The 14,410-nt window shown below is 32.6% G+C and overlaps 1 protein-coding gene across 1 annotated transcript in view; it reads right to left on the bottom strand.

Moving 5' to 3' along the window:
- LOC117109038 (guanylate cyclase soluble subunit beta-2-like) overlaps window positions 1–14,410 on the bottom strand; it is a 54,450-nt gene that overhangs the window by 31,666 nt on the left and 8,374 nt on the right. Inside the window, exon 2 of the mRNA XM_033251264.1 lies at window positions 9,204–9,277. Coding sequence (XP_033107155.1) covers window positions 9,204–9,277 — 74 coding nt within the window. The remainder of the gene's footprint in view (window positions 1–9,203; window positions 9,278–14,410) is intronic.

Raw genomic sequence — 14,410 nt, 5'->3', positions numbered from 1 at the left:
AATCAAGATAGCTGTTAACACTGTTAAATTATATATAAATCATCAAAGAAATGTAAATATAGTGTTCAAATAAAGGACATAATAATACATCGTGTAGTCCAGTAAATAAACGAATAAAGAAATTGTGTAATAAAATGCCTCTGGCGGGACTAGAACCTGCAACCTCTCGCTGTCAGGACTACATTCGATGAGAGCTATTCTACACGATGTATTATTATGTCCTTTATTCGAACACTGTATTTACCTTTCTTTGATAATTTATATATATATATATATAATATATATATATATATATATATAGACAGACATATAATCTAAAGTAGGATAGATAACGCATGTCATATCATAAGAAACTCGTCCAGCTTATACATAATGCAGGGTTAACAAGTTTTTTCGTCCTTGATATAGTATTATTCATTGTGTTTTTGCTATCATATCGGTATTAATATAGGCCTACGCAATATTAATTTATTCCGATGAATGATTATTGTTTAATGGACAGCATAAATTGCATCAATTCTCGACCTCGAACAATAAAAGCTACCAAATCAACATTTTACATCATTGTTCAACCTATAAACAAAAATCAATATAAATACATTTTATTAAAGAACATCAACGAGCAAAAATACATCTATAATATTGTTAGTTTCCATGGTGATTTTTAATCCTGGTAATGACACGCACTTTAAAAGACAATCGGATTTGTGTTATTATGGATGTTATCATGATGAAAATAATAAAATGAATGTGTGATGCCTGAGAGAATCAGATTTCAATCACCCAAAATAGAACTCGATTATCCGACATTCTTATAATGTACAATTGGCCTATAATTATTTTAAAAAAAAAGAATGGGTATCAATTTTTTAATTGAGCTGCTCGTCTTGTAGCTCAACGTCTGTAGCATGTAGATGGCCGATATAAGATGCATTTGCGAGCGTTTTTGAAGAACGCGTGTTACGTCGTATTTTGTAATAATTGTCGTATTTTCTAATATTTGTCGTATTTTGTAATAAAGTCTGTCGTATTGTGTAATACCTGTCGAATTTTGTAATAACAGAGCTGTCGTATTTTGTAATAACTCTCTGTCGTACTTTGTAATAAAGTGAGCTGTCGTGTTTTGTAATAAGGTCTGTCGTATTTTGTAATAACGCATCAAATGCCTGTTTTCTTCTATACTTTTGCAGCTTTTGATAGATTAAATAAACACTTGTGTTAATGGTTGTTTTGTGAAATATGATATTAAGACGTTAAAGGTCACTCACTTTCTTCTGAAATGCAAGTAACGCACCGTCTTTCGGATGAGACGTTTAAGACGTTGGTCTCGTGTTCATTACGGCCCATATGTGCACGTTAACGAACGTAGTACACCCTTCAAAAAAGAGTAGGGGATTGTCTGCCGGTGTACACTCAGGAGACCCAAGCATCACGGAAGTCGCTGGAGTTTCCCGGAAACCGGGACGGCCTTCCGCAACTCTCGCAAGCAAGCAAAAATCTATCGGAAAATAACCCTTCTCCCGCAAATTTATAAAATTATTATTTTATGATATTAAATCGAGATAAATAGAAACACAATAATTGCTTTTAATTATAAGGTCCTAAAGGGATAGAAATAGAAATACGATTTATACTTTTTAGATTTGTGCAGGGGCTTTGGCTGCAAATTGAAGAAAACATTTCTGAATTACTCAAATTAGATGATGACGATAATTATTCATGAAGTCTAGTAAATAGTTTTTACAACTTCGTATGCTTCTTACTGAGAATATTAAATTTTAGTTATTAATGTCTATGATGTCCATCAATAGTAAATGTTAAATTAAAAATATTAATCTTTCATAGAGAATTTTGTAAAATTTATGTAGGCTCTTCGGTAGGCAAAGTTAAATTACATTATTAATGATAGTTGACTTTATAGATATTACATTTAAAATGTTTTAGACTTCTCAAACGCGGATATTAAATTAACATTTCGTATTACTTCTTATCATTTCGTATCATTCCATATCATTTTATATCATTTCATATCATTTTATAACATTTCGTATCATTTCATATAATTTAATATAGGCTAACTTTCATATTATTTCATATTTTTGCATACCAGTTCATATAATTTATATCTTTACATATCATTTCGTAACATTTCATATTGTTTCATATCATTTCATATCTTTTCATATCAATTCATATCATTTCATATCTTTTCATATCATATCATTTTATGTCAATTCATATTATTTCATATCATTTAATATTATTTCATATCATTTGATATCGAGTTGAGTGGCCAAGTGGTTAAGGCAGTGGCAGCCGCAACCTACAGTCATAATATCGGTGCTAGTTCAAACGGCACGCTCGCCTATAGTTCCGGAGGTGGAACAACTCTTCTCGAATCATGACTTGAAACCGTAGACCCAGTGTACACAATTGGCTCATGTGCACTTTTAAGAACCCAGTACATCTGAGATGAGTAGGGGGTTACCCCGGTGTACTGGTCCATACATACCATGTTGTGGACAGACGAGAGTAGCTGGCACCGGTTTATCGGGTAATGAATAACCTTTAATCTTTACATTTTTGGTGGATTTTACATTTGTCGAAAAGAATTTGTATTTTACTGTACTTTGTAATATAAATATCATTATTAAGGCAACTTTCTTAAGAGTAACATTCGCTCTCGTAGTGGTATAATCGTAAAAGCAGGCCTGACAAATATACAATAAAACTAGAAGCAACTTCCTTATAGAAACAAAGACGTCACAATTGCACAAAAGTTGTATATTTAATAATTGCATTTACGGTTCTACCGCGCTCTCTATAATGAAAGGCGGTGTAAACATTAGATGAATGTCAAAAAATGTTTTTACCTTTTAATAAAACTAATTGTTGTACTTGACATTTTATTTTACTCATGGCAATAAACTGATTGGGGATTTGAAATGTGCAAGAAGATAACAATGAAAAACAACGGCAAAACAAACACACGCCGATGGGCTAATGATAGACCTAATGATAATAATGATCATGATGATGACGATGATATTGATGGTAAAAATGACGATGATGATGTATTTGAATATGATGAGGAAGATGTTTATGTCAACGACTAACTACGATAAAATGCTGGTGATAACATCAACGATCATAATGATAGTGATGAAAATTACGATGGCTGGGATGGTGATACTGACGAAAACGATGAACAAAATAATGAGTACCGTGTTGTACGAAGAATATACTCACAATGAATGTGAAGGGCTCCGTGAAAAAGAAGTGTTTATAAACTTTTATTCATTTTGGCAGTAAGCCTACAGTAAAATCTGTTGTGTCATCATCAAACAACGCATGTTTACAACATTGGAATTCTGTTTGATTACCAAAATGTCTGATGATAAATAAATCAAAACCCTGATCTAAAATTAAAGTTGTGATGATTTTATTATCACTAATATTGGTAATTAACGTACTCATTCATTATGGCCCCGAAACCACGACTCACAAATACGTGGATGGTGTCCGACGATGGATAGTTTTACCTTGTGTAGTAGTATAAGCCATTACAATCAGAATGGCAATGTTAAAGCCCCGAAACCTTGACTCAGAAATACAGGGATGGTGTCCTGTGGGGGATAGTTTATTACCTGATATTGTCTTCCAGTTATTATTTCTGTTTATTTGTTTATTTATTTATTAGCGGAACCTTGCAATTGTATTTCAATGTAAAATATTTTTAAAATGACAAATAAATGATAGTAAATATATTGAATTCAAACCTACAGTAATGAAGTTATTCTTCCATTAGAGTTCCTGACGAGGCCGGTGAGCAACAAACAACATACAGTACAGGACTGCTGTCCATACCATAGTAAGATAAACATAATATTTAATATAGGCCTATACATTGTAAAAAAATAATATTAACAACAATGTATTAGTGAATGCATTATACATGACACCCACCTAAACACACATGTCGATTATAATTAATTCAAGTTTAAAATACGTGAAACTAATTCTATTAGTGAAAGGCCGTGGATATTGAAATTTAATTAAACTCTATTCAAAGATAACAAGTTAATTGTGCAACCATCGACGAGCATGAATGACCTCCATTGCGGTGATATTACGCATTACGTAGGCTAGTAACTTGAAGTTATATTACTGTACAATACACCAACTATATTTATTATATCAATGAAATCAATAATAATTGTTATTATCTTCATCATCATCATCATCATCATCATCATCATCATCATCATCATCATCATCATCATCATCATCATCATTTTATCAACATCATCATCATCATCTTTACCAACACATCATTATCATAATTATTATCACCACCACCACCATCATCATCATCATCATCCACAATAACAACAACAATAATCACCACCATTATTATTATTATCATTATATTAATGAAAATAATAATAATTATTATTATATTATTATATTAATAATAATTTTTATTATTATTGTTGGTGTTGTTTTTGCACGAAATAACCCCTTGGGACAACTACAGATGTTCTACACTAACACCACGGAAAGAAAACAAAACATTTGAATAAAATGAGATTGCATATGATACGTAATATACAGCGTATTGTCCGCATACATGTTGACGATTAACATTAAGCTTTCATTTAATGAGCATTTTACAGACTACTGTTGTCGACCGCTTCTATTTGAATACAATCGATTAAAAATGATTAAAGAAGACATGTCTAACAATTTATTAACAAAAATCCATTAATGTTACGACAATAATTGTGGTTGCGCTTAAAAATGATATATATAAATTAAAGTCATCTGATATATATATATATATATATCATATCATATCATATATCATTTATTTCGTAGATAAAAAGTTTAAAATACAACGAAAAACAGGAATACAAAATTAAAAAAGAAACATGCTCATAATATATACTGTACAGTGAGCGATTGGATGCAGTGGTTGGATTTCAGCTTTTCAGCTAGAGGTCGAGGTTCAATCTTTCAATGCACACTTTGCTTGCGCCATATATATGTAAAAAAAACTTTACTACGATTGTGTCTGTCAACCCAAGAGGGTATTACCAAGCAATGGTTTGAAAGTCAAATTGTTACTTTTTACGCAGCATAATTTTGGCCTGACTGCAAGCATACCGTTATACGAATTTCCGTGACCTTGACTTAAAGGTTTTCAACCAAAATTTTAATCACTTCTTTCTTAGATTATTATGTACTATACTGTACTAATTATATTATGATCCATTCCTTGGTTTTTGGAGTAATCTTGCTAACAGACACACAGGCAGACAGAGGTAATAAATGATAAGTTAGACCTATGGACATTTCAGGAGCTTAATTAATTTGCTCAGATCTGACGTGCCTTCGGCGTATATTGAATAACATAGCTTATTCAGTAGTCCTACATCACTGGTACATAAATGGATAGTTAGTTGTGTCTTTCCTTCCAATCTCAGGGTCCAGAGTTAAATTCATGTGAAAGGAGGGTTTTTGTTAAAATTAAACACAACTCTTCTTCCTATTCTGAGCCTTAGTTTAAAACATAAGTGGATACAGTGGAAGAGGAAGGCTGTATATTTCTACTGAACATGTTAAACAGAATAAATTTAACCCATCTAACTCAAAGGCATTACCGTATATACCCAGGCTGTGTTTTTAGAAACATTTAGTAGGTTTTATTTTTTTTATGTCTTAGTTTCATTTTACTTCTTCATACTCCATTTTAAATAAGCAGCGTATGCAGCTTAATGGACTTGGATTTCCACTGGGGTCCTTCCGTAGGTGTTAAATGAATACAGGTATATAATTCTTTAGTATATATGACCTTGTTAATCTGGTAGATGTATGAAATAACAACACAGTAGCACTTTATAGATTAACAAGAATTATTAAACCGTTAAAATGTAGGCCTACATAGGCGTACATTTTGTTATGTTTATACACTTGTTAAGTTTATACGTTACATTTTCTAGGCCTACATTGTTATGTTTATACGTCTGCTAAAATTTGTAAACTTATTAAAGTTTATTAGGCCTATATGTTATGTTCATGCTTTTGTTAAATTTATAATTTTGTTTAAACTGTTAAAGTTTCTACCAATGCTTTTCAGTTTTGTAGGATTTTGACATTATTTTAAACTAAATTATAATATAAAATGAATGTGTGCCACTGTTAAAAATGTGTATCCAATAGTACAACTGAAACGTGTTGTGAAATTACTAATGATGGAAGGAATAATGCCAATTACTGTATTCAAAAGAAAGAAATCATGCTCTTAATTTAGAATCGTACTAATAGACGCAGACAACGAAGAATACAAAAAACGTACAGAATGAATCTATTGTTGATAGATAATGATTATTTTGCTGTTTGATTTTGTCAATTTTGACGGTAGTAGCATCTGTTGGATAGAAGAGTAAAACTCCTAAGCCTATACAAACATTATATCTATGCTTGAGTGCAAACAAATAGTCTGCAGATAATCCTAGATGTGTATAAGAGACAGATATATATATATATACAAATAATATCACTCCTTTCAATTTTAATAATTTTATCAGGTGTAAAGAACTGTGTATACAACAAACAAAACAGACAACGGATGAGGAGGCAAGTATGTTCTAAGTAAGCTGACGAAAATAATCTTTAGAGGATAATGAATGCATGAACACTTCCATATTTAATAAATATAGGCATACTGACAAATCATTATTGATTCATCAGTTACAGTAGTGCTCAAAGTGCTACAGAAGGAACCAAATATTACCGTGAACCTTAAAGCTATCAGAATAGAACAACTAAACACATCACAGCACCGTTTACAGTCAATTTGAGGTAGTTATAATTTAACTGTTCCCCAGTTATCCCTATGTGTAAATATACATTTTAAAAACCTGATTCTAGGATCACTAGTTTAGCCGAGTGACAAGGCTCAAGGGGTTATGTGCGGCCTTCAAATTGGGTGACATTATTTTAACACAGTTTTACAAATTCTGTTCACCCCAGGTACTGAATGACTGGCGTGAAAGGGGTCTGTTGGTTTCACCCAGAAACTGTGGAATTTTATTTAGTTATCTAATATAAAATGATTATCGTTCAAACATTATTTTATATTTTGTCATCCCGATAAAGTCCCTTGGTTTGTTTGCTCGGCTGCCTTTATATATCGGGGCTGACGATCATTCCTGGTAATCTTTTTCAAAATAAATACAGTACTCCTGCTGATTTTTTTGTTTTTGTTATACTTTTGTGACCAGCGCTGTTGTAGGTGGTCATGCCTTAAAGTTTTCTTAAAACTTATTATGACCTCCATTACATGAAAACCTCGCATCATTTAGAATTTTGTTAATTTTAACTAGAATTTTTAATTACTTTTTTGTAATTTGTAATTTTATCGTGTGATAAAATAAATGAAACGAAACGAAACGAAACAGTAAGGTGCAAAAACAAAAGCCATTAGGATGAGAAAAAACAAATATACAGAATAACTTCTCCTTAAAATTCTGTAGCTCAAAGCTTAGAGGAATAAAATATTATTTTCCTCCATACTCAAAACATAAAAAAACGACTACATCTACAGAAAAACATAACAACACATTACTGATACATTTTTATTTGTCATACGTTATAAAGAAAAACTGCACCTATGGAGATGAAGACGTTAGATGGTGCGTGTACCATAGCAAAGTCTACTACTTCAGTATATAATAATCTCGTGAATGATACTAATATTAATGTAATATAGTTTGATAAAGACGATAATATGACTTCTGCCATTACTTAAATCAAACACACCAAGGATAACTCGAAATAACAAATGTCAGAATAGGCCTACTTATTTACAGTTTGGTCAATCTGCTGGTAAATTGGAAAACTTGGGTGTTAGCTGTGTCGAGTGGCAAGGCGCAAGGGGTGTCAGACGTCACTCCGAACACATGGGTCACAAAAACTATAGACAAAATGACATTCAAATCAATATTTTTGTCGCTTTAACACGATTTACTTGTTAAAATAGGCATTCTTCACAATGTGATTGTACCGTTGATGATCATTTTCTTGAATTTACTACTTGGTATTTTCTTTAACGTAGAGCATTGTTCAAATTTCAATTCAAAATAAGCATATTTCAGCATCTTTTGATGGTTAACCTACCTATATTTTTCCTTCGGCAACATGTTGCTACAAAACCAGGAACCACGAGTCCATGTTCACTCACTCTTTTTCTCATCTTCCATTTTTATAAAAAGAACTCTTGACAATTCAAGTGTGACATGTTGAACTAACATTGCCTCTTCATGATTTCCTTTGTACACACCGACGGAATTCTTGTCATACAAAGTGTTTCGGCTCTATCATCTTTAAAACATTATGATTGTTGTCCAGACGTGTTTTTTTTTTACACATGGTTCCCTCTGAAGCTCCTAAAAAATGTAGTTTCATACACCACAACATGTACCCTAGCTTCCACCATATTTTATTTTTAACGTTGAAATGTGTTAAAGGAGTTAAGTGATTAAATGTTATTTGTACTGTAGGTTTCTATGAATTGTTGAAGCAAAAACCTGGAGGAGGTAGGTTTTTCATACTTTAAAGTGCCTACATTAAGCTTAGTAATAGTAACCAACTGCTGTAATAGTAACCAATACTTTAATAGTAGCCACGCCCATTAAAAAAAAAACAATCGAAGGATAGTAACCCAGGGTTATTATTAAAAAATTTACGGTATTTTGGTGTAAAATTATGACATCGGCATCATGCCTATATAGACACATCACACTCAATTGATAGTGTGGCCAGAGCTTTAAAATATGTTCTCGGTTCTTAAGCTACGTTCACACCAAAGCCCGGATTCGGTCCGGTGCCTGGATAAAAAAAATCTTGAAAATGGATTTAGTGTTAAAGAATAGGACCGTTCACATTAAATTCGTACGATTTCCAATCCAGACTCCGGATCCGAAGCGATAGAACTGAGAGCCATTTGTTTCAAATTGTAGGTTTATTTTTTCGTTAGACCAATCAGCCACGAGCATGAATGACCTCTCTATACGTTTTCCGTGCGAGATGTAAACGCAGCATACATTCAAAAAACGTAGCATCTCTCGAATTGTTGTCCGAGTTCCGGTAAGGATCCTGGCTTGCGCAGTTTTAGCTTTATAGGTTTTTGATAGACTCACCTGATTTTTATCCATGCTTCTGTTCCAAATTTATCTTCAACAAGCGACTTAACACATTGGTTGATGAACCCATACTGAAACGACGAAAAATATTAAAATTATTATTAAGCAATTATTATTCAGCAACAGAACTTTCATTATGTGCTGTATATTTTACTTAGTGGCATCCAAATTATTTAAGAGTGGTAAGTGTCAACGTCCCATTTAAAGGACAACGTTGAATATAAAAATTTAGTTCTTATCATATTATGATGTGTTGTATTTGTAACAACACGTATGATAACGTGGCAGCACATAATATAGCATGGCAAACACGCATCTTACTCGGGGAACGTTCGTGCACGTGGGTTCTCGAGTTAATTCACGAGCCACTGGTGTATAATTCAGTTTGATTGCGTCACTACTAACATCTTTAGTAGGCAGTCTAAACGAAATTCTACCAGGAGCATGCCTGAATTTCGTGCAAAAAAGAAAGTAAAATTGTCGAACACTAACACTTAAACCATTGTTTGAGGTTATTACATTTTTTTCCTTACTATTTTCTTTATTATATGTAAATATTTATGACAGTAACGCGTATTTCCGTAATTTAAAAAAAAATTGTAATGTTTTGAAAAATTTAAGTGTTGTAATAAAATACGGTGTAAAATGCATCGGAATGCCATCTAAAATTATTAAGTGATTGATTAAATGGGTAATGGAAATAACAAATGAATGAGTGATATTATGAATGAACGAACGAACCAACGAACGAACGAATGAATGAATGAATGAATGAAAGAAAGAATGAATGAAGCAAAAAAGTTCAATCGAATGAGTGAAGGAATATATGAGTAAAATAAATAATGAATTGTATTTATAATAATAATAATTATTATTTTTTGGCATCACAATTAAGACATGTTACAATATTTCCAGGAAAGAGAATTTTTATTATATTTTATTTTAATTTATTTCAATCGTCCAACAGGAACTCTTCGTTCCCACTTACAGGCGAAAATTGTAATAAAAATATATAGAAAATGTAATATAATCAGTACAATAAATTCACAAGACATAAAAAAATAAAATTATTATTATTATTATTATTATTTATATGATTATAATTATTATTGCAGTATTTACAAATAAAATGTATAAATTACAAAAAAAGTATTTAAAATTACAAAAAAAACCCATTTAAATAACACTTAACATTTTTAAAATATTTACAAATAACACTAAAAACATACAGCACTAATGAGAAATATAATTATTAAGGTGACATTTAAGCATATTTAAAGAATTGGAAAAAAATATCAACTCCAGGACATTTGGTAACAAAATCATTATACAAACAAGATAATCGAGAAATATAACCATTTTTACAGACATTAACACGACAAAACTGAACAGAAAATAAATCCCGTTGACGAAGACGACGACCAGGAACTTTAAATGAGAAATTTGAGATAAGGTTACAATCAAACGAATTCACACATTTAAACAGGAACAATAGATCAAGGTACATACGTTTAGAAGACAAAAGTAACATTTAACTTTTTATTGACCGAGTCAATGATGGCATCATCGAAATTGATTATATTATTGTTAATACAATTGTTCATACGACGAGGGCCAAATGTTTCAGGACTGATGAAGCACAAGAACCTAAAGTGTATCCTGTCGATTCGTTTAGAGTTACTTTTAGATATTGAATTAAAAATGACAGAACAAAAATCTAAAGATGGTCTAACCAGTGTGAGATAAAGAAAACGTTTTGTAGGAATATCAAAAGATCTACAATTGCGCCACATCATTCCCAAGACTCTGTTGGCCCTCGCCGTAATAAAATTAATATGATAAGTTAACGTTAACCTCGAATCAATAAATATACCAAGATCTTTATGATAATCTACTTTAATGAGTGCATTGCAATTGATTTTATAGTCATATTTCAAAAGATGTTTTTTCAATGTAATTGATAAAAACTTGTCGGGATTTAGTATCATACAAGACGCTGAGACGCCCAACGGTACAACGTGTCCAAATCTTCCTGGAGCCCTCGAGCATCCTCGAGCGAAGAGATAGTTTTATAGAGTTTAAGATCGTCAGCATAGAAGAGGCTCTTAGAGTGTTTGAAAAGAGGAATAAGATCATTGATGTATATATTGAGAGTAAAGGCCCAAGGATAGAACCCTGTGGAACACCTGAAGTAACATTGTGCCATTCCGATGATGAACCTTCGATGACGACTCTCTGCTGCCTACCATTCAAGTAAGAAGTGAACCATGAAAGTAAACTACCACGAAAACCAAAATTGTGTAATTTGTGAAGTAGCAGGGCATGCTATCCAAATGCTACTCATGCAGTCAAATGCACGTGAAAAATCTGTATAAATTACGTCACATTGCTTCTTACATTTTGATGGCTTCATAGGCTGGTACATGTAAGGAGACACGCAAGGTTGGTCTCACAGGACCTACCGGACATAAAGCCATGTTGGTGATCAGCAATGTAAGGAGCAATGTGAGGATAAAGAGAGATATATACGATACGTTCGAAAACTTTGGAAACGGTCGGCAGAAGAGAGACAGGTCGGTAGTTATTAACATCGTCCTTAGGTCCTTTCTTATGAATGGGAACAATGTTCGAGCGTTTCCAATATAAAGGAAAAAATCCAGACCGAATTGATTTGGTGAAAATGTTATAAAGTGGAATAGACAAAGAGTCGGAACATGACCTAAGGACGATGTTACTAAGAGGGTACCATTCTGAGGCCTTATGCTGCTTCACGGAGCTGAGATGAGCACAGATATCAGAGAGATTAATAGGAATAGTGTCGAGGGTGCTCGTAGGAACCTCAGGAAGGTCCGGAAAGCCAACCGATGGGTCATTAGCGTCGCTAAAAAAGGAAGAAAAATGATTAATAAAAATATTAGATTTCGCCTGAGCAGTATGCGCACTTATGTTGTTGAGTTTAACACACGGTGGTATATTTATACACTTGCGTTTACTACGCATCCAAGACCAGAATCGTTTGGAATTAGTTTTCAGTTCTTGAGATATTTTTGCCAAAAAAGAATTATACTTTTGCCAGGTCATTGCTTTTAATTCCCTTCAGGCCTTTTTAAACGCTGCCACATTTTGTGTAGAAGCACATTTTTTCTTTTTTACAAAACACAGAATGGGCATAAACCCGAACAAAAAACTTGCACTCTTATCCAACATCTTAACCATTTTCTCAAATTTAAAACACTTAATCAACTACGGTACTAAAAATTACATTAAAATAAATCAAACTTATAAACAGTTATAAACAGAAGTTATAAACAAAAGAATGTGTTAAGGACTGAATAAAATAAGCAACAAAGATGAGGGTATTATTGATCCATAACAATTAACTAACTTAATTAAATTAATAAATATAACGTAATGTTTGAATCATAAAAGACCACCTATAGCAAGCGAACGGATAAAATCGATGCATTTTTAGAGTTTGTTGGCCACGACAGGAAACGACTTAATAACCGTCCACTGGTATTAGGCGGCATCAATCATTTAGATCAGTCGCTGTGACTAAGCTTGAGTCTGCATAATTCTCCTGCTATTGTTATACAACCGACGTGCTGTGCTGTTATTTTGATTTTAGCGATGTATCTTATTTCTCCTGTATCATGCAGTAAAGTGACCAGTAATTTTGATTTGACTATACAAATCTTAACAATGTTAACATTAACCTTATATACACGAGCTAACAGTCTTCGCATCATATTTGTGCTTAGCTCCATCACAGAAACGTTTCGAAATTATGCTTAAAGTAAATTAGATGTAATTAGTAATACGTTAATGTAGGCCTATATACGAATACACGATCTGTGTAGAATATATCACAAAACTAATGCGCGTATTAAATTGGAAAAAAATGGAAACCATGAAGATTACAGACGAGTATATCCTGGCGGTTGAGGCGTTGTCAAGTTCCTCCTCTGTTACTTTTCAGTATATAGTATAATACATTTTAAACGGTGAAAAAAGGAATCTGCAAGTGTGACAAAATGTCCACAACTGGTTTCTAACCTGGTACATTTTGCTGTCAAAGCAAACGCATTAACCAGCTGGGCCATTGACGATTGCGATGGTGACCGCAGGACGAATATCTCTATTGTCTGCAATAGGCCTACATCAGTGACTAGTGCTGTCCAACTATGCATGCGCAAGAGTGCGAAGAATAAGTTGCTTTAATCAGATTTGAATTCCCAACAAGTCCTCAATGGCCCAGTTCATTAAGGCGTCTACATAGACAACAGAAGGTCCTGGGTTGGAATCCCGGTTGGGAAAAAATGTATATATAAATATAGGACTTCATTCGTTGAAAAGCTACAGGGTAGCCTACGATGTTCTATCATGTTCCTTATTAAACACTGTATATGTACCTTTGATGATTTATATATATATATATATATAACTCATCATTATATATATATATAACTCATTTGTTGCTAGTAGCTGACCACAACTAACCTGTTAATGTTATAGAGATACCGTATTACTCATGGTAAAAGGAAAGTATGTCTTTCCTTCATTTTCTTCAAACTCAACATCAATATTATTAGGCATAGTTAAATTATGTAAGCCTATCTACAAACCGAAGACCAAACAATTAAAAACCAAATATATTTTAAATTAAAGGAAAAGCGTTTGATAGACACCCGTTAGTACCTATAAAGAAGTTAATTAATGAGTATGTGGAATATATATTCGAAAACATCGAATAACGCGGTCATCAATCCAATACGGAGTCATTGAATTGCATATGAAGAAGAAACTGAACACCACTAATTTCAAATGTTCAAAAAACGGCTTCCTAAAAAACACAGCAAATATACACTGACAGGTGAATAATTCTGTTCCAAGCAGCCTAATATTAGCCAGATTTATACATAATAGCATCTTATATACCGACAGTTATATAGGGTTCATAATAAGAATACCAATTATAATAATAATGAAAAAAAGACAACGACAATGATGATGATGATGATGATGATGATGACAATTATCACCACCAGATCATGATTAAGATACATGATGACCTTGGCCACAATAATTATTATTTCTTTTCATTGCATTTATTTGGTCAAAAGAACAATAAACATGACAAACACAAATTACAAAGAAAGGAACAAAATAACTAAATTGGCCGGACAGGATTGCAAAAAGTCTGT

Source organism: Anneissia japonica, unplaced genomic scaffold (assembly GCF_011630105.1).
Source record: "Anneissia japonica isolate Jap-2015-1 unplaced genomic scaffold, ASM1163010v1 scaffold1863_len523710_cov156, whole genome shotgun sequence".
NCBI lineage: Eukaryota > Metazoa > Echinodermata > Crinoidea > Comatulida > Comatulidae > Anneissia > Anneissia japonica.
Note: the sequence above shows the minus strand (reverse complement) of the source record. Positions and strands in the feature narration are given on the sequence as shown.